General features: G+C 37.4%; 1 protein-coding gene across 4 annotated transcripts in view; it reads right to left on the reverse strand.

Annotated features, from left to right (window-relative positions):
• PHC3 (polyhomeotic homolog 3) overlaps positions 1–22,114 on the reverse strand; it is a 63,607-nt gene that overhangs the window by 23,730 nt on the left and 17,763 nt on the right. For all 4 annotated transcript variants that reach the window (XR_008913904.1, XM_007502237.2, XM_003341874.3 and 1 more), the window contains exons 6-10: positions 20,219–20,317; positions 14,778–15,024; positions 10,383–11,242; positions 5,344–5,497; positions 1,207–1,457 (exon numbers count right to left, since the gene is read on the reverse strand). Coding sequence is in view for 3 of the 4 variants with exons in the window: in XM_007502237.2 (XP_007502299.1) it covers positions 1,207–1,457; positions 5,344–5,497; positions 10,383–11,242; positions 14,778–15,024; positions 20,219–20,317 (1,611 nt within the window). In the remaining variant the exon portion in view is untranslated. The remainder of the gene's footprint in view (positions 1–1,206; positions 1,458–5,343; positions 5,498–10,382; positions 11,243–14,777; positions 15,025–20,218; positions 20,318–22,114) is intronic.

A 22,114-nucleotide genomic window follows, 5' to 3' on the forward strand; every position in this document is an offset into this window, starting at 1 on the left:
GTGAGACAAAGAATGTCAATACAAAAGGCATGATTCCCAAGCCAAAATGCCACTGGGGATGGATAAAGAATCCTGACTGAGGCCCAGAGGGAGTGAGTTGAAAGGCTGTTAGGGAAGTTTAAGCCTCAGTATTCATTTATTTAATTGTAAACAGACAAAAAGCCAAAAAAAAAAGGTATATATTCTGTTTGTTAAGAATTTTGATAGATCCAAGAGTAATAAAACCTATCTTAAAATTAGAAGTAAAGTGAAGACATGGTAGACAGCTACCATGATGGAAGATTTTCACTTGTGAGAATTCTGAAAACCAGGAATTTGAAGCAGGGGAACAATATGAAGAATGAGCCCTGGATTTGGAATCAAAAGACTTGGATTCAAATCTCACCTCTGTCATTCCTTTTCTCCAGGCCTCAGTTTCCTCATTTACAAAATGAGAGTCTGGACTAGACAGCCTCTTGAGGCCCTTCCAGCTTGCATCAGTCTGTGCTTGGAACCCTCCCTTTGTAGTTTCATCCTCTAAATCAGGGTTCATGGGCTACCCAGGGGTTGTTGGATAAATCTGGGGAGGGAGGGAGGGAGGGAGTGGTCTGTGAACTTGGATGGGGAAAAAAAATGACTTATCTTCACTAACCTCTAACTAAAATTTAGGATTTCCTTCAGTTATGAATTAAAAAACAAACAAACATAATTCTAAAAAGGGATCTATTCCCCTTCCCCAGATAGCCTGATAGGCTCATGACAAAAGAAAGAGGGAGAAGCCCTAAAAACCTAAGTAACAGAACTCGATCTTGACATATTCAAACTTGAACTAGTCTTAACTCAAGACTTCAGAAATCCCATGACAAGAGGATGGGGGAATACTTTTAGGTCATTTTTCTTTAAGAGTTTCTTTGACTTAAAGTTGGGATTGAAATATGACAGGAATCCTGAGAAAACTACTTGTTACATGGGAATTACAAATCCAAAGCACTATTTTCAAAGTAATTATCTGTGCTAAACCCAGGGGAGGAATATTCACACCCAGATTCTCATCAAAGTGCTAGTGTTTAGGAATCTACTTTGCTTAGAACATGAACACATCTTAACTATCATTTCAGGTACCTTAAAGTAGAATAAGAAAAAAAAAAAGAGTTTAGTTAATTTGGATAAATTTCCTCTTATTTCTACTTAAAAAACAAACAAACCATAAATTTATCGGGCACTTACAGGGAATGGCTCCAAGCCCTCTTGAATCACAAAGCCCTCAATAACATGAGTCAAGATCTGTGGCTTAACAATAGCCTGTGGAGGCTTGTTCTCCATGTTGGGCACACTGCTGGGCAGAGATGTGCTGTTAGTCCTTGTGGCAGCGGCTGGAAGCAACAGCGGAGGAGGAGGGACGGAGGCATGAGGAGGGTCTGTCGGAGACTTAATCACAGAGGCGCTGACTGAGGCCATGGCAGGGAGCTCTACTTGGTCTGAAAGAATGGAGGTCAGTTTCTGTGTTTTATGGTCAGACAATTTTCAGAGGGCAGAGGAGACCAAGCAGTGGTTACCCCATTCAGCCCTCGGGCTCTACCAGGCTATAGATTTTCCTCAAACCAGAGTAACGGCTGGGTGAGTCCTCCCTCTGGAGCCATAGGAGACATGAAGTAAGCCTATCCTCCACAGATTCCACATGGAGCCACTGCTGCTGGAGCGATGAAAGCAGTCTGCAAGCAGTCTGTAACTCCCACTGTCTAAGGCCACCATTGCTAGGAAGTATGCCAAGTGCTGAGGTCAAATAGGAAGACAACAGTCCCTTCCCTCAAAGAACTTCTGATCAAACGGGAGAAGACAGAACGTGAAAGGAAGCTGAGAGGCAGCTATGTGGCACAGTGGAATGAAAGCAAAGCCTAGAAATGGAGGTCCTGGATTCAAATCTGACCTCAGACTCTTCCCAGCTATGTGACCCTGGTTGCCTCAGTTTCTTCATCTGTAAAATGAATCAGCTGCTCTTTTAAGGTGAGGATTAAAAAAAAAAAACAAGATCTTGCCTTACACTGCCTCCATCTACTAACCTAGCCACAGACTAACACTCTCCAACTCTCAGTGGCACCCCTTCACCCAGGAGAGTACATGAAGGGCCGAGGCCTGCACCCCCACAGCCTTCCATCACTAGTCTCTCTCTGATGATCAGCAAGTGTCCTGAGAGGTGGGCTTGCTCTCCAGGGATGGACTCCCCTCCTCAAAGAATGGCACCCAAATCAGAGAACTCCCCAAAAAGCTTCCCTCAGGATCACAAAGGCATGTGTCAGCCAATATGGCCTCCCTAAGGCCTCCCACGCCTCACAGGTGGGCTCCTCCTTGGCGAGGCCTGGCCTTATTTTCTTCCACAATTGAACCTCCCCCTTGCCCCAGTATTCTAAGAACCTTATTTCCTCCATTCTCTGGGTCAGTGTTCCAGGATTTTCCCTCAAGAATTGTCCTTACTCCCACTCTACTTGCCCCAAACACTTAGGTTGCTGCTTATGACTGATAAAGAGCAATATTTTTGGTACGAAATGATGTCAATATGTCTTTATGATTTATGTCCAAGAGTGCTAAGATGGCTAAGCTCTACTGAAAATGGTCACATAGAACAGTGGTGTCAAACAAATGGGGATGGGGGACACTAATTGTACATAAGGATAACTATAGGGCACATATTGACTTGGGTTTAAAATATGTCATCTCTGCTTTTCCATATTTTAATGTATTTTGTTAAATCTTTCCCAATTACATTTTAATCTGATTCACGTCCCACCTGATGTGCTATAGGCCCCATGTCTGACACCAAATGAAGGAAACATAAAAATTTGAGATTAATCTAGGATTTCATATCCTCTAAACTCTATGCTGATAAATTAATATGGAAACGTGGAGCATCATTTTTTTAACCTTTACCTTCCGTCTTTGAATCAATATTGTATATTGGTTCTAAGGCAGAAGGGCAGTAAGGGCTAGGCAATAGGGGTTAAGTGACTTGTCCAGGGTCACACAGCTGGGAAGTTTCTGAGAACAGATTTGAACCCAGGACCACCCATCTCTAGGCCTGGCTCTCCATCCACTGAGCCACCCAGCCACTCTGGAGCATCTTTTTCAGCTCCCAGACGCACCTGATTTTAAACATCAGCACTTTTAAAATGCCAAGGGTCCAGAGTAATCTGAACATTTTAGACAGCACAGAACAATTTGCTTTATTAAGCAGGGCTCAGACACAGTAGTCCTCAAGAATGTTTTAATCTATGTCTCTTGCAAGTATCACTAGGGTTTAATTAAGTACGATTTAATCAAATAGCCAAACTTCATTCATTGTTGTCATCAGTTTAAGCTATGTGCAGTTACTAGTCAATATTACTTGGGCCTTGGGTCTGAGAAAAAGGTTCCAATAAAAGGTAATTGCAGGAACTGTTTCTGATGCAGTAATGAAGAAAGACACCATGATGTGGCTGGTAAACTGGATGGAGAGTCAGGAAAACAAGACTTATATAATACCCCCGACACTTCACCACTCACAGACAAGTCACTGCCTCTCAAAGTTATGAGCAATTCCCTAAGCATGTAAATGAGAGAGGGGATGAGATCTATACCCACCCTGGTGACATCCCAAGACCCTGCCCAAATGAAGGCATGAAGACATTTTTGACAGAGAGACTGTGTAGCCTAACTATACTGTGGTGACTTCACAGAGCATGGTCTGGAGGAAAGTACATTGGCTTGGAAGCTGGAGGTCAACCCCTGGCAGGGCCACTTTACCTGTCTGAGTTTCAGGTTCTTCATCGATAAAACAAGAGAAGGCTGTACTAGATTTCTACACTCTCTTTTAATTCTAATAACAAGTCTATATAAGGCAGTTTTCAGATAAAGAAATCAAAACTATTAATAAGCACATGAAAAAGTGTTCTAAATCTCTTATAATCAGAGAGATGCAAATTAGAACAACTCTGAGGTATCACCTCACACCTAGCAGATTGGCTAACATGACAGCTATGCAAAGTAATGAATGCTGGAGGGGATGTGGCAAAGTGGGGACATTAATTCATTGCTGGTGGAGTTGTGAACTGATCCAACCATTCTGGAGGGCAATTTGGAACTATGCCCAAAGGGTGATAAAAGACTGTCTGCCCTTTGATCCAGCCATAGCACTGCTGGGTTTGTACCCCAAAGAGATAATAAGGAAAAAGACTTGTACAAGAATATTCATAGCTGCGCTCTTTGTGGTGGCCAAAAATTGGAAAACGAGGGGATGCCCATCAATTGGGGAATGGCTGAGCAAATTGTGGTATATGTTGGTGATGGAATACTATTGTGCTAAAAGGAATAATAAAGTGGAGGAGTTCCATGGAGACTGGAACAACCTCCAGGAAGTGATGCAGAGTGAAAGGAGCAGAACCAGGAAAACATTGTACACAGTGACTGATACACTGTGGTACAATCGAATTTAATGGACTTCTCTACTAGCAGCAATGCAATGATCCAGGACAATTCTGAGGGACTTATGAGAAAGACCACTATCCACATCCAGAGGAAGATCTATGGGAGTAGAAACACAGAAGAAAAACAACTGCTTGATCATATGGGTCAATGGGGACGCGACTGGGGATGTAGACTCTAAATGATCACCCTGGTGCAAATATTAATAATATGGAAATAGGTCTTGATCAATGATACATGTAAAACCCAGTTGAATTGCATGTTGGCTGGGGGGGGCAGGTGGGAGGGAAGGAACATGAATCATGTAACCATGGAAAAACATTCTAAATTAATTAAATACAATTTTTCAATTAAAAAAAGTCTATATAAATAAATTCTTTCAAATCCAGGAACTTTTTATCACAACCAATTTAAAATTGTTTTTTATGATTATGTTGAAGAGATCAGCTTATTGAAGAACATGTTGCAAGAAAGCATTTTTTTGGGGAAAAAATCATTAAATATATTCTGTTACCCAGAGAGGTTATGATGTATGTTTCTGATTCTATTGTAAGGTGGTTTTTTCTTTTGCTAAAATTTGCCAACTAATATACATATTTTTAAACCTTTACCTTCTATCTTAGAAATCAATACTGTGTTTCAAGGCAGAAGAGAGGTAAAGGCTGGGCAATGGGAATTAAGTGACTTGTCCAGGGTCACACAGCTAGGAAATGTCTGAGGTCAGATATGAACCCAGGACCTCTTGTCTCTAGGCCTGGCTCTCTATCTACTGAGCCACCTATCTGCCCCCTCAAATCATAATTTTTAATAATTTCATAATAATCAGTTAAGACTTTCTGAAGGAGAAAAATAATTTTTTTTCTTCTTAGAACCAACACACATAGATTAGCAAGCTGACATTCTTCTTACCTAACAAAGGATGTTCAGAAGACAAATCCTCTCCTCTGCCTATAGTTATAGCTGCTGGAGACAGAGTAGGTGGTGGTGGGGTTCTGTCCATACGGACACATTCATCTGATTCTTCAGGCATTTCTTCCTCACACACATCCTCTACTTGGTAAACCTAAGGAAGGCAGAACATTGGTTTAGGCTGACTTCTAGCTTATCTTTAGATCATGTAATTTTAAAAAACTGAATAACTTTAGTAAAATATGGTTATCTAAATATAAAATCTAATTTGCTATTTTAAACTATTAGCTAAAAGAAATTTGAAAATAATTGAATGGAATTACTTAAATATTGCACAATAATTTACTAAAAGCAGGTGGTAGACTGATAGCCATGCTAAAATGCATTGTGTTTTCAGAAAAGATGATGGTCACGGCAGGACATTATTTTTCAATTTGAAAAATCTTTTTTTCCCAATAATAAGTGAAATATTTTTGAATCCTTAAGGAAGGAAGGAAGGAAGGAAGGAAGGAAGGAAGGAAGGAAGGAAGGAAGGAAGGAAGGGAAAGAAAACAAACCCACCTTACCCATTCCTAAACCCAACATTCAAAACATATAAACATAGTTACCTGGTAAAGACAAAAATTGCATCTGGAGTCCAGATTTGACATCTCAAATATATCAGCAATATTCCTACTTTTAACTTATTTAACTTGGGAATATAAGCTTGAGCTTGGTACATAAAAAGTGCTTAAGAAATACCTTGTACCTGTGGACTATATTCCTGGGTGTTTTTTGGAAATGTCCATAAACTGGCCAATATGATCATGGTAATGAGAGAGAACAAAAAACACTTAGACTCCCTTGCAGGGAACACACTTAAGCCAAGAACCATATGAATATCTGCTCTTCCTAATGATTATGGAAGCTAAAGAGTAAATCAATGTAAAACATCTCAGAAGTTCTGAAAATGTGAAGTGTTAAGAGAAAGTAATTCATATTTGAAAAGAAGCTTCTGTTCTCTTTTAGTCTGTTAAGTCCTCAAGGGTCCAATTAACAAAACTTACTGCATCTGTTAAGAAGAAAGCAGCTGCTTTTGATGTCAGAAAAATATCTAATCTATACCATTTATCACATTTACACTTTTAAATACTCTATTACAGAGAAAAAAGCTTTAAAGAATTTAGTAATTTAAAAGAAAAAAAAGCTTACTGATAAGGGATGGAGATGAATAATCAGAACCACTGAGAATATAAAAGGATAATTTTAAATAATCTTTATTTTCAGAGAAAATTTCCATTGGCTGACAAAATTTAGTTTCTTCATTTGAAATAAAATTTTATTTTACTCATTTAACACTGGAGTATTTAATTTTTGTTTAGTTATAAGAGATCATCTTTTAATATCAATTAAACAGAAAGATCACTGAGTGTGGAGTCAAGGGCATGGTTCAAAATCTCATATATATATATATATATATGTATATATGTGTATATATGCACGACCTTGGACAAGTCATTTTTCCTTTGGGGCCTCAGTTTCTAAAATTGTAAAAAGAAGTGGCTGAAATATATCATGCCAAAGGTTCCTTCAAGTTCTAAAACGAGTGATGCTAAAGCAATTCTCTCCCTTCTTTTATTCTGAAAACTTTTCTTAGTTTAGCTTACAAAAGAAGTGAGATTTTTTTTGAATAGCAATTACTACCTTAAAGCCTTCAAAATTTTCTCCAAAAAAATTTTTTTATTAAACCATGCATAGTTTTCACATCTACTCACATGAAAACCATAAATGACATACAAACCATGCTTTCAAGTCATCTTGTTAAAAGGTCATGCAAAATATCAAATTAAGTGTAAAAATGCCCCAGGATGTTCCCAAGCTTAAGTGTAACTAAGATTTACCTAGTGTGACAGAGGTTATATTTAATTTATAATGATATATTTAACCATAACTCTGACAGACTAGAAAATCTTCAGTCAAGCTGACCTAAGATTAAAGATGTCACATGTTTTGCCTTTTTTCCTACACAAATTCTTAAAAATCAAATTGGTAAGATTAATTTGTAGACTATAATCAATTTTTAAAATAAAACTCAGTATTACCAAACATAAGTGAAATCAAATGAAAACCAAACAGCATCTAATATGTTGTCTCCAAACTAAAACATTAGTTCTACAAAATTTAATGTGTGAAAAAATTTCCTATTTCTGGTTATACATAAGCATCTGTTTAAATAAACCCTATTTTGTGAACTGAGTCAAGGATAGCACACACTTCCTGTTTCTGATCCCAACCTATGCAGTGGTCCCTGGAGGAGATAACCACTGAGGTGGCCAAGGGAGGAGGGCCATGGAGCTTAAAAGTAAAATAACAATTTAACAACAACAAAAAACTTTCATGAAAGGGAACAAGGCAACACATGCCACTGGATAGCAGTTAATCCACTAGCATGACATCTGTAACCACACACACCCACCCCTCCAAAAAAAATCAGAAAAAACTGCCAAGTCAATAGTAATTAGGTAAATTTTAGTGGTTTGCTAAATTTAATCTATTTTCAACTCACTAGTTTTATACTTCAGTATTTTTTCTTCCAATGACCATTATCTTTTTTATAATGCTGAAATGTTCTTGTCAATCAACCTCTTTGCATGCTATTCAAGCAGCTGCTGAGTGATCTTTTTATTTAATACTGACAAATATAGAAGTCTAGTCATGCACATCTCATTTTAACACATGTTGAAAGGGAAGGAATGGAAGGAACCAATTAAGAAAATCCCACAGTACAAATAACATATTCTGAATTAATCAACAAAATGAACATTCTTACTACTTTGCACTCATTATGACTAAAACTACTTAAACTTTCTTTTGAAACCCTTAGTAAAGGCAGAATAGTTACTGGCCAATCAGAATGAAGAATTGCTAGAAATGTCACAAATACTGGGCACGAATTCAAAAACCAAAGCAAAGCAAATGGCAATATACTATCGTGCAAAACTTAAGAGCTATACAAATGAAAAAACATGATGGGTTTCCTCCCAAGTTAATTAAGGAAAAGCTAGACTTCTGGTAGGCCAGTAATTTAAATGTTTCTCTTAGGAAGATATTATGGATTGGAACATTCTTCAAGGAAATATACTTTTCCCGTCTAGCTCTCAAGATAAATTAGAAATACTTGTGTATTAAGTTTAAATTGTGTACCTCCCCTCATCTTATTTCACTCAATGAAAAAAAAAAACTTTTATTTATTTCCTAAGTACACCCTTTCAACAAGCATATTGCATTTATTTGTATTAAACACTCCTTACCTTTTAATTTTTTTCATACCCTGTAAATGTACCTCTCCAGTTAAATATTTTGAAACAATCAGAAAAATGTACTCCAGGAAAATGTGCATTTTAGGGGAAGAGGAGCAGAGGTGGTAGAAGATAAGAGAGAAATAAGTATTGGAATAAAAGAAACAAAACTATGGGACTCAAGGGAAATTGACCATTAAAAGCGACTCCATGAAAATACTACAACAACATAATGGGCATACCAAAGATAATAAGATAATGAGATTATCAGAAATTGAGATGATGTTGTGAGAAACAATGGTCAAGCCAGGAATTTTTTTAGAAAAAAACTATTAGGAGTAAGACTGCCAAAAGGAAAATATTTTTTTTAAAGGACCTGAATTTTTTTTTTTACTGTTGTTCCATTTTTTTAGACTCAAGCCAAATTTTTTGCCTCATCATTAAACTAAGACCTGACAATTCTATCTTGGATTTATTTCCCAAGATTTACAGGGAAGGATAAAAAAACACAAGGAAATTTTATTTTTAATTTGAAAAGCCCAATCAGATATTATAAGAGAATATAACATTAGGTTAAAATTTATTCCCATTTTGTGATCTATTTTTGGTTCATTTCTAGGTTTTTCCCTCATGTTAAACTGCACTTCAACTTAAAGTGAGGAGGTGTATATAAAGGAAAGAAAGAAAATTATCAGTTCCTTGCTAAGGCCACCTAAGATCAGCACAAGTGACCCTCCCTAAGTGTTTCTCAATTTTAGTCCTAGACACCAGAATGAGGATGTTTTCCACAAAAGAACTCTGAGTATGCAAGTCTTGATTTCTGATGAATTTGCTTTTAAGTTTCCAGAAAAAAAATTATCTATCTTTTGTTTTATTCTAATAAAAAGCTTCCTTTATTTTCTCCTGTTGGAATTTAATCTGCATTTTGATTATATTGTATATGAATCCAGAGGCCTTGTATCATACAAATTGTTATGAAATGAAAAACAAAACGAACCTCTTGTAGAGAATTATTTAAAGAAATCTATTTCCAAAGTCAACTTCCTTCTTGTTAAGTTTTGTTTGAACTATTTACATCCTTTGACAATTCTTCAAAAGTTCACACACCTCAAAATGTGTGCGAGCTTTCTCTCCAATCTTTATTGTTTAATTTACTAAAATTTATAAGATGTTTAATAATGTGTTTTTACTTTTAATGAGTAGGGGGGAAAAGATTATGTGAGTCATTATGAAGCTGGGATCTTTTCCAGACCTTTAGACTGCCTACCTTACAATGTCCATTTTTCAAAATGATGGTATAGTCACAAACATACTGACTCGATTCCCAAAACAAGTGCTCCTAAAATTAGGGTGAAACTGCAGTTTATACAAATACCAGTTAGCTATATGAATCAAACGTTTAAGAACACACAAGCCAATGGAAGGGATCTATGAAGGATAATCACCTTAAGAGAAAAAACTTTGTGTAGATGACACTGGTTCAAATGCATTCCCTTGGGGAAAAAAAATCAACTCTGTAAAGATAGCAGATGGAATTGTTTAAATAGTAATAAAGTTAATGATGGACTTTAATCACCACCACAAATGACCAAGCATGCAAGTGTAGCCCAGAGAGCAACACTGTGTCTAGAGGAGGTGGCAGACAGTCAGTGAGGGACGCTAGCTCAGGCGTCTTGGCTCTCAGGCACGAGAACAGGGAGGAGAAGCTGCTCCTACTCTATGTCCTGCTTTGAGAAAGTAAAAGAGCTTCGGAGGGCTTACCACTGGTGGCTCTCCGGCGACTGGTGGCTGCACCTGGAGGTTGACAGCGACAGTCTGGGGCGGGGGGAGCGCCTGGAAGGGCAGCTGGACCAGGGCCTCGGCAGCAGGGAGCTCCTCTTCGGACACCAGAGCATTTTGCACCAGCATCTGGCCCTGGGACAGAAGGTCAGGCTGCACTTGTAAGGGCTGCACAGACTGCAGGGGCAGTGCCGGGACCTGGGCCGGAGGAGATGGCGACAGCTGGGGAGGAGGTGCGAGGGGGATTGGAGGAGACTGCAGGGCGGAGTAGGGCTGGTGCGCCACAGGAGACACCATCTGTGGCCCCGGGGACACCAGGGATGGCTGCTGGACAGCCCCCAGGTGCACAACAGGGGATGCTGGAAGTGGGAGGTGAGATGGAAGAGTCAGAGGCTGGGCGGCTGGCTGCCCCTGGCCAGAGGGGGGCTGCTGCTGCAGAGCTGAGGACATGAGAGGATGGGGCTGAATAAGTGCCTGCGGATGGAGAATGATGGTGGGAGATGGGCTGGGAGAGTGCGGCGGTGGGGGGGACACCACGACCGACTGCTGTGCCACCTGGGCCTGGGGGGGAGACGCTGTGAGAGGTGGTGGGTGGCTCTGGAGGGGCGAGCAGTGTGGGGCTTGGGAGCCGCTTGGCGCTGCGGGAAGGCCGTGGCTTTGGACAGGGATACAGTGCTGGGAAGCTGGGGGGTCTTGACTCGGGCTCTGAAGGGTCAGTGGCTGGACTTGCTGCTGTTGCTGTTGCAGTATCAGCTGATGATGGGACACCTTGGAAGGTGGTGAATGAAGAGGAATCTGCTGATGTTTTATTAGAGAATGAGGCTGAATTGGAGAATATGAAGCTGTGAGAGAAAAAAAATGACAATTACTATCGACTTCCAGAATCTCTCAGAAAACCACAAGAAATCTAAAGAAATCCTCCTAGTTTCACACCACAAAGTCAACAGAAACCTTTCAGAAGATTCCCAGGTAAGAGTGACATGCAGACATCACTTTTACAAATTAACGCCAATGAAGAGTCCAATGGGGAGAGTGGCATGTTGGGCAATTTCAAAGTAGAATGTAAAACATCAACTGGCTCAAAATGCACATCAACAGATGGCCTAGATGTAAACTTGTCAGATCTTGCACAAGGTCACTAGAATAGCTCTATTCAATTTGAACAAGTTTTAAGACAGTGAATATTTGTTGCTACTATTGAATCAATGGAAGATCTATAAAATAGTTTCAGTCAGAAAGGATACCATCCAACTGCAGGCCAGCTTAAGAACCACCTTCACAAAGACTCCTAAGCCATGTCTGAATATAACTCAAAGTAACTAAGTACCTATATGTGGCTTCTCAATTGACAAATTTTTCAGTTTGGGGTTAATGTAAAGGTTCCCTATTCTTTGAGCCATGAAAGGGAATACAACTAAAGAAAAAAAATAAACCTTTAATCTAGTATGAATACTGGGGGAAAGATCAGCAACACAACTAAAATAAATATAAACTTTTAAAAGAGTTTCATAATCTCTGTTTCAGTTCTAAGAAGGCACTGAAAGATAATGAAGTAGAAGCTCATGCTTTTTTCCTTTTATACAGGGCCTGGGAGATAGTAGGCATTTAATAAACATTTGTGGACTTTATGTGAATCTTAGTATAGATTTCTGCCACTGGGAAAAATTAGACATGCCACTCACAATCTACCTGATGACCAAGTACTGACCTCACCTAGAGGTTCCCTTTCGTTCTGCCCCTGACAATAAAGAATCTGTTACTCAAAACAAAATGGAAATGCAATCCTCCCTATTTCCACATGGAAGAGTTGCTACATAGCTCTCAGTGGAAAAGAAATTGAAATATTAGCTTAATAATAATTCAAAGAAAGACCTTATCTAAAAAGTTAGTATATAATTGATAAAACTGAAAGTTCATATTTAATTATGTATATAAGACAAATGAAATTTTCAATTTATTTTATAATTTTTCATTTTATATTTATCATTTAATTTATTTTTATTCATTTTCTATTTCTCATTTAAATCTTATGATTTCAAAAAAAGTCTTGAGAAAGAGGCATTTAGAAGATCCACCAAAAACCTAATTACCTTAAAAAAAAAGCAAAATGATTTTTACTGAATGAAAACTTCCATATAGCCACCAAAATAGGATTTAAAGCTAAGTTATAGAGATGATCTAGATCTGTGATTTCATTAATATGGGGAATTTCCTCTACTAAGGTAGTCTTCTCTACAAGTTAAGAGTCTCAGAAAGTTGACTGGGATCACAGCTGGTCTAAGCCAGAGACCAGAACTTGAACCACAGTTCTTCCTGACTCAGGACTTATTTTCTGTCCACTAAGCCATACTGCTTTGATTTAAACAAAGACTTTAAAACTGTATTTTTTTGACACAGGAAATCACAGAAAGTCAGAGTTGAAATAGATCTCAGAAGCCATCAAATCAATAATTCTGGATTTACACCTAAAGAACTTCAAGAACAACCAATTCAATGTGGCTAGTTTCATATACACACAAAAGATCAATTATGAAAATCTGAAGTTCCACTACTTAAAATACCAAAAGGAATTAGGCTATAATTTCCCTTGAAACAAAATGAGCAAAAGATCGATTTACTTTTTAAAAATTAATATAAACAAGATGAGAAATACTCTAATATTTAGGAAAACAAATCTTTTCTGGAAAACATTTCTATCAATAATATTTTTTTTCCTTTCCATGAAAGCTTTTCCCACAGAAGCATAATTAAGACTATCCTGTATTGGAGTTTAACAGTAACTTTTAATGTAAAAATAAGTTTCTAGGAATAAGCCATATACAGGGTAAAAGGAGATTCATTTATTTTTGGTTCCTAGAGAAATTCTCACCCTCCCATCAGTTTTCCACCAGTGGGGGGGGGGGGGTGTAGCCCAATCCAAAGGACACAGCTGCTGCCCAAGTAGAGTTGGCTATGAATGACACTTATGTAAACTCTCTTCTGCATGAAGATGTGGTTATAGATTTGATTCTTTGATTTCCCAGGAAGTACAATGTGGCAGGAAATGTGGCAGGTAGGCAATGGGGGTCAAGTGACTTGCCCAGGGTCACACAACTGGGAAGTATCTGAGGCCAGATTTGAACCTAGGACCTCCCGTCTCTAGGCCTAGCTCTCAATCCACTGAGCTACCCAGCTGCCCCCTCCTCTCTGAGGTTCTTAACCCCACCAAGGTACATCTCACCACCCCCATGAGCAAGATTGGCCTACCATTGCTATCATGTGTGAAAGGAGAAGAGATATAAGGCGGTGCCACATAATCCATATTCTAAATTCTTTCTTTTCTTGAAATAGTTCTCTATGCTCCCCCATACCCCACTTTGCTGCTTTCACTGTTGTTGATATTGGGGACAGGGGTGAGGATGGGGGGTGGGGAGGGTTGGGACAAAATTAAATTAATCTAAACTATATTTCCCCTACCAAGATTCTATCTGAAATGCTTACAAAGCAGTCATCGGGAGCATACTGTCTCCCTGTGGCTGGTATTTAACATTTTCCATTTTCCCCATCAGTTTTTTGACTGCCTTCACCAGAGAAAAGCTGGTGTGTTCTTGAGACCAGTTTGGTCTTTTTTTTTTGGGGGGGGGGAGACAAGAAAAAAGGGAAGGAAGGCAGGGAACAGTAGCCTATACAGATAGGAGAAATTGAAACCTATTTCTGAACAGTAGAAGTCAGGTCTAGTTATTCTACAGGTCAACTTACTTAAACAGTCAAAAGGACCTGTGATCTCATCGATGTGGGTATTCCCTCCAATCCTGTTCAACTCTTGTCCATGTCCTCCCACAAGTTAGGAATATTACAGAAGTGATACCCTACTAATATGGGGCAACCAAATATTATACTTGTTAGTCAGATACTGATAACATAAAATATCAACTTTATTGTTATAGTATTTTTATTTAAATTGTTGGACTTCTAAGTTCTTTTTTCAAAATGCAGTATTAAGATGCTTTCAATTTATGAAATTTATATTAAAAGGAAATGATGATTTAATACCATTATTCAAAGAATGAATGTACTATTTTACTAACTGCTAAGAAGCAGGTCAACAACTGAAAGTACTTAAGGTAAAACTAGGAAATAGAGGGATTTTTCTTCAACACTAACAAATACAACTTGCAGTATAAAAATTTGTTATAATCAATATCTATTAATAAAAAAGAACTGATATTCTTTACTGCTGAGTAAAAATTCCATGCAAACCTGAACGACTCAGTCACAAATGAAGGGCTCAGGTTAAATGGAACAGTTCTTACCAAACTGAAAACATTTAAATCACTCCCAACTAGTTACAGCTTCAATTTACATCAATACCCACTTTAACCAAAAGTTTCATCCTACCTGGAGCTATTAATTGGTGGATGCTTGATGTCCGTGTAACTGCTGTACTTCGAGATTCCAAACTCGGGCTCTCTCCTTTCTTATGACTTTCTGGAGAAGCATCTCGTTGACTGGTTTTAGAACTGGTTACTGTTGTTTTATTATGACAAATGGTCAATGACTGAGCTTGACTACTGCTTTTTGGTGGACCATTCTGAGAACTAGATAATACACCCAACTTCTGGCTGCGTAATGTTAAATTCTGAACCTACAAGTCACATAACAGCAAATTCAGATAAAAGAATATCAACAACATGATATAGTAATAATTACTAGCAAAACAGTGGTGATAAAATATTAATACTATGCTTTTCATACAAATAGTTCAATGTTTGAAAAACGTGACAAACCACCAAGGAAGAAGTATAATAGCCACCTTTTACATAAAAAGTACAATTTTTGAGAAATAGGTAAAAGAAAAATTATCAAAATGAATATGATAAAAGTAGAATAATTTATAAATCAGCAAGGAATGAGTTTAACAACTCATTAAAACTTAATATAATCAAGCACAAACATAATGTTCGCTGGATAGGATTACCTTTTCTTCTACATCATCTAATAATAACAATAGGTAATAGTAATATGGTGGTTATTATGTATCTAGCACTGTGCGAAGTACTTTACAATGATTATCTCATTTGATCCTCACAACAATTCTGGGAAGTAGGTTCTATTATTATCCTCATTTTACTGATAAGGAAACTGAGACAAACAGAAGTTACACACATTTGAACTCAGGTCTTCCAGATTCCAGCCCCAGAGCTCTATCTGTTTTGCCACCTAGCTCCCTCTTCTAATAAATGCCTTAATAAGTTAAAAGCATAATTAAATTTATCAAAAAACACCTTCAATTAACTACCCCTTAAGATATTTTTAAATGAATGAATGAACTTAACAATTCCTAGGGGTATACTACTTTCATTTTGGAAAGTAATTTTCATAAGCCGATCAGATGGCACTCCAAAGGGAAACTTCATTCTTACACTCATCCTTATTTTATAACTATCTTAGATAAGAATCTTATAATTCAGTAATAGTGATGGTTCATTTGTGAAGGAAAAGAAAGGGAGATTTCTTCTTATCTGAGAAAAGCTCAATGTTTTCCCCAGAAATGAAGTTCTGCCACAAAAATCTGATTGTTATATTAGCATGATGAAATCCATTTGTCACACAATTTAAAAGCCATACTTAAATACATATTTTACATGAGTATATGTATATATATATGGGGAGAGAGAGGGAGAAAGAGAGATCTTTAAACCAAAATTGCCACAAATGTTAAATAAATATATATAAATATAAATTTAAGACTGGAATGACAAATCTTGAGGCCTACCCTACTAGCAGCAACACCAAAGATACACACTTGGGAACACTACCCCAGTGGTTACCGTTCCTCTTTCTCCCAGGTCGGCCTCATACAACTGTAACACATGCATTTTTTTTTTAAACCCTCACCTTCCGTCTTGGAGTCAATACTGTGTATTGGCTCCAAGGCAGAACAGTGGAAAGGGCTAGGCTATAGGGGTTAAGTGACTTGCCCAGGGTCACACAGCTGGGAAGTGTCTGAGGCCAGATTTGAACCCAGGACCTCCTGTCTCTAGGCCTGGCTCTCAATCCACTGAGCCACCCAGCTGCCCCCCTGTAACACATGAATTTTTGGTAGCATTGGTCCTCTGGGGAACAGAGGCAGAGAGATTAAATGATTTACCAAAAAACATAGTAAATGACACTGAGCTGCTTTGCAAATATGTCCTCCTCTTGCTTCTTATGTATATTTCTCCTCAATTAAATCATACTCTCAAGGGCAAGGAATTCATCTTTTAATTCCCTTTCATTCATTCAAGGTGTCTATGATACTCTATAAGTAACTAACATGGTACCTACAACACAAAAGGCATGTAATTCTTGCTAACTGACAAAGCTAACTGTGTATCTAATCAACATAATAGTGGATTCAAAGACTTCTTTTTAAGTAAGCCCTGACAAGGATCTTTTTTCTAATTTGTAAATTTCCAAAATTAGCTTAGCATTCACCATATAGCAATAAATGAACCTACAATTAACTGTATCCATACTAATGGACTTAAACATTGGAATGTATCTAGTGGCTTTTAATTTCTCCTAGGAGATTTACTGGTCTTATAGTTTGTTTGACTTAACATGAAAATTAGTTATATCCCCCTTCCTGAAAAATATACTTATGCAAAAGCACTCAGAAAAATCCTTGGGAGGAATATCAAAGAGAGAGATAAATCTAGAATTAAGTTTTCTATAGATCAATAGATATTGACCTGTATCAATAACACAGATAATCAAGAGATGGCTAAATCTGAATAATTTAATGAAAAAACATTACTCCCACCAAATTATAGATGCTAAATTAGAATGTTAATTAACATTATGTGAACTGTGGACAATTTACATATGCCCATTTCCACAGGATACTCAATCTTTCTCATTTTCCCTTTTTTCCCTACATAGCTTTCTAATTTTATTTATATTTAAATTTTTTAATGTCTTCAAAATTTATATTACTTTGTGTTTATCTAAGATGATAATTTTGGCTTGGTGATAGATGTATATATGTAAAAATGGGTTTTATCATGCTAATATAACAATCAGATTTTCATGGGCATAACTTCATTTCTAGAGAAAACATTCTGCTTTTCTCAGATAAGAGTCCTCAGATAAATCCACAAATGAAGGGCTATCACTATTACTGAATTTTAAGATTCGCCTTATTTCTGCCAAACACTTTTTGAAGGAGTTGTGTTAGTTAATAATACCATCTTACATGGTGACCCTTAACACTTTTAAAATCACCTGTATATCCATTACTTTGCTTGATGCTTATAAACTAGTGAAAGTAAACAAGATAGTTAATGGCATCCCTTTCCCCACACTCCTAAGTTTAAAAACAATGATGACTTCAACACTGTGAGCATGGCTGGTTTGATATAATTCATGGAGCCTAAACTATATCTCAGGTCTCCAGATTCTTAACGAAATCCTCTTTCTACTTAATGAAACATTCTCTTCAACAACCTGGTATTGTCTAGCCAAGGTCTCACAACTAGTGTAAAGAGAGCCAGATCTAGATCCGAAATATCTGAATTTCTAATGAAATACCTCTCATTTTAATTACACCATTCACCCCTACACTGGACATTTCACAGCCTCAGCACCTGTTTCCAACAAACAAGTTCCTTCTTAATCAAGTTGTTCTCTCTCATGTTCATAATTTATTTTTTTTTAGCAAAATCGCAAACAAGGCTGGATTAGTCCAAATTTCTTATGATTTTATACCAGTGTGCTATGTAAGAATAATGAGAAAAAACCCTTTAATTTTATTAATGAAACACTATGCTACACATAACACTGAATGCTCTTGAATTATTACAAATGCCCCATAATTGTTAGCTAGTGTCTTGAAGTAATAATACAATTTACATATGGAGTTATTATGCTATAAACAGAAAGTTTATCCTTGCTATAATGGTGATGTCTATAAAGTTAGGGTTTTTAAAAATACAACTAGTTATCCCTCTTCAAATTTATAGGTGTTGCTAAAGTGAGGCCTTAAGTTATTGTATATTATATATTATATATTAAAGAACTTGAAGAATTTTTGACCTAGAGGACCTCAGGTATCAGACAGGAACACCCACAGATGTCAAGTATTATGAAATGTCATAGATACACAGGCCAGACGAGAGCCAAAAAAGCTACATGAACAGAACAGAATTTTCTAGTATAGTAATAGTAGTAATATTCATAGCTAGCATTTACAGTGTCAATTTTGTGCCAGGCATTAGGCTAAACACTTTGCAGACTAACTCCTCTGATCCTCACAGCAGCTCTGGAAGGCAGGTGTTATTATTATCCCCATTTTACAGATGAGGAAACTTAGGCAAACAGCAGCAAAGTGATTAGGAACTATCTAAGGCCATATCTGAACACAGATCTTCATGACTCTAGGCTCAGTGAACTACCTAGCTTTCCTAGAAGGGTGCTTGAGATCAGCTCACTGACTGATCTGGTTTTATACACAGGCAAATGAGAACCAGAGAGGGCAAATAAATTACACAAGGCCATACAATGAGCTAGGTTTGGCTTACATTTAATCTATCATCTTTAAAATTCCTTCTTTAACAAAAAATTTTCAATTTCAATCTACTGGCAGATTTCTTCCCCCTCCACCCCCCCATATATAATAGTTCAGGTTTTATGACAGAAACTATTAGAAAAATAGAATTCATTTTATAGCCAACTTTTCTGGAAAAACAAATGTAAAATGAATGATATCCACATTGTCAATACTTTTAATCTTTAAAAAAATGAAATGTGAATCTTTTTGTAAAGTATTCAGTACTGCTCAAATGCCAGCTACATTCCCTATGGCAGTGATGCAAACCTATGGCACAGGTGCCAAAGATGGCACACAGAGCGCTCACTGTGGGCACATGCCCCCCCAGTTCATTATTAGAAAGGCAGAGCTGCTCCCCTCCCCCTTCCACCATGCCCTCTGCCCTGCAGCCCAATGGCAGCTCACAGGGACGGGGTAAGGTGGGCAGCTCACAGGCAGCAGAGCTGAAGGGGAGCAGGGCACTGGGGCCACTCCTCCCGCCAACACTTGTTGACATTCCTCAGTTCCCCCGCTCTTTCTCCCAACAGTCCAATAGGAATGTTTCCTCCCTCCCCTGTGTGACACAGGTAAGGCAGGGCTGGGCACGCCTGGCACTCGGTGTGGGGGAGGGGCCCAGCACTCTATATCTAAAAGGTTCGCCATCACTGGCCTATGGCTTCTCTTTCTTAGCACAGTAAAGGGCTCCAGCATCAGTCCTGAGAAGTCCTCACTGACCATGTAAGTCAATGCAAGCAGCAGTAAGGATGGCCTAAACATCTGTTTGTACTGCAGTTGTTCTCAAATACCAGCTGAGGCAGAATAACACAGCTAGTATCTTAAATGGCATCTTTCATTCATACATGCCTTCTTTTTTTCACACCTTTTACATAGAATTGCAGACCATTTGTAAAGGAATCTATCCAAAAGAACAAAGGTCACACAATAGCAATCCAAGAATGAGTCTCCCACACATGTAAGTCTAGAAATAATCACTAAAGACATTTGCCTTTGTATTCAATCACTTCAATAAACAAAACACTTAGTGCAGACACATATCCTGTACTTAATGATCTCAAACAGCTAAATTATTTATCACTGCACAACACGCAACTCCATGTTTTTGCCTCTTCCTTGAAGTATCCCCTGATTTTATAAATATTGATTACTCATGACATATCCCAAAGGGCTAGAAGAAACAAAAGCATCACTAGTTTAACTCCTTACACATATTTACTCTGACTAGAGAGCCAAGGAATCTCACCACGCTCACCTGAGTAGCTGCCGACTGACAGGAGGATGACGATGATGACGAGACAACAGGAATGTCAGACTGTACAGCAGCCACAGTAGTAGCAGGTGTGAAAATCAGCTGTACAGACAGAAAGTAAAAACAAAAAAAAACAAAAAACAACCCTGAAGACAAAAGAACATGCCCAACACACATGTAAAGCAAGTAAGAGAGACTGAAGTTTGTGATAGAAAGATAATATAGTTTAGAAGCATTTCTTAATCAAAAATTTACATTTGAATTTGACTTTTAAATGATTTTTATGTGGAAGTAGGTTCTTCCAACTATAAATAGGAAGAACCTTAATATCTTTAACATATAAGAGACATTTCATATAAAAGACTAGCTCAGAAGAGTTCTTTGTTGATAGGAATTTCTTAGAAGTGTTCCCCAAAGTGAGTAATTTTATATTTAAAATAAACGTCTAAAAGGAGCCAACTTACTGACCCCAAGTCCAAACTAAATCTGAACAGGAAATCCATAACCCTCCCCCCCAAAAAAACCCTTTTGCAGTCATTTCCTTAAAAGGACAACTATCCCCTACCATGGTATAAGTCTCTCAAAGTGGGGAGAGGAGGGATGCTCCTATGATCATAGATTTTAGAGCTCTTATCATTCAGATCTTCCATTTTGCAGATAAGAAAATTGAAGGCCAAAGAGGGAAAGTAATAGGACTAAGGTCACATAACTTGTAAAGTTTCCAGGCCAGGGTTTGAATGAAACCAATCTAGGATGAACTAAATTTAAAAACTAGACATGCAAAAAAAGTCACTGTAGAACTATGTACCACAATGAAACATTAAAATGATACAACAGCATAGCCTGAGAAGGCATCATTTAAAAAAAAAAAGCAACAAGATCATGACAAATGTAAATTTCTTATTACCATCCCTCTTCATTAGGGGACTTTATTCAATATTACATCAGTCCTCCATGAATGTTCACAACATACTATATAATTGCCTCATGATGATCATATATCATGTATTGAAATAACTGTTTTTTTCAGGATTTGTATCAGTATCCTACTTTAGAATTTATATTTAGGTAAACATAAGATACCTCAAAAGCATTTTTTTGGCTCATCTAAAACTATCAATAATGTATGTTGTCAAAGTTCTTTAGAGCATACTAAATTAAATGAAATTTTAACATCAAAATGTAAATCTTACAAGGAGAACTAACATTTCATGACATAAAAACCACATCTGAATATGATCAGCCAAAAAGGCTATAAATTTAATGTTTCTTGAAAGAGTATCATGTAGATAGAAAATGTAATTAGTCAAAATCCTAAAAATAGACATTTGATAAATCCATGGTGGTAATCTAGGAATAACAACGATAGATAATATTGCTTCTTGTTAGAAATTTGGCTGGAAGTTTCTGGGGCTGACATGAGGATTGAAATGTGGGGTCTTCAGTCTGCCCCACTTCCTACAGCATGAATACCATTAAGTCTGTCAGGTAGTTTGCCACCAGAGTAATAAACACAGTCTAGATTCTTAGTTCCTTGATCAAACTATAAAATTTGGCAAATAAGGGGGAAAAAAGTTATTACAAACAAGAGCTCAGTACCTTGCATATGTTTTAAGCAACCATAAGTGCTAAATAAATGTTGATTAACAAAATCTATAGCTATCTAAACTGGCAGAATATGAAAGAAATATGGAATAACTACAAAAATTATCCAGGAAGACCTCATCCTGATTGGAGTTTTGTAGTAAGAAATATTTGCAAATCTCCAAATTGGATTCCTTGTTTTCAGATTCAAGCTTCCAACCAAATTTGTAGAAATTCTATTCCCTGAAAAAAATCCACATTTCTGTTTTAAGGGAAACTTCTCTAGCTTCAATCACAGAGTTTAATACTTAAATA

The sequence above is a fragment of the Monodelphis domestica genome, chromosome 8 (assembly GCF_027887165.1).
Source record: "Monodelphis domestica isolate mMonDom1 chromosome 8, mMonDom1.pri, whole genome shotgun sequence".
Taxonomy (NCBI): domain Eukaryota; kingdom Metazoa; phylum Chordata; class Mammalia; order Didelphimorphia; family Didelphidae; genus Monodelphis; species Monodelphis domestica.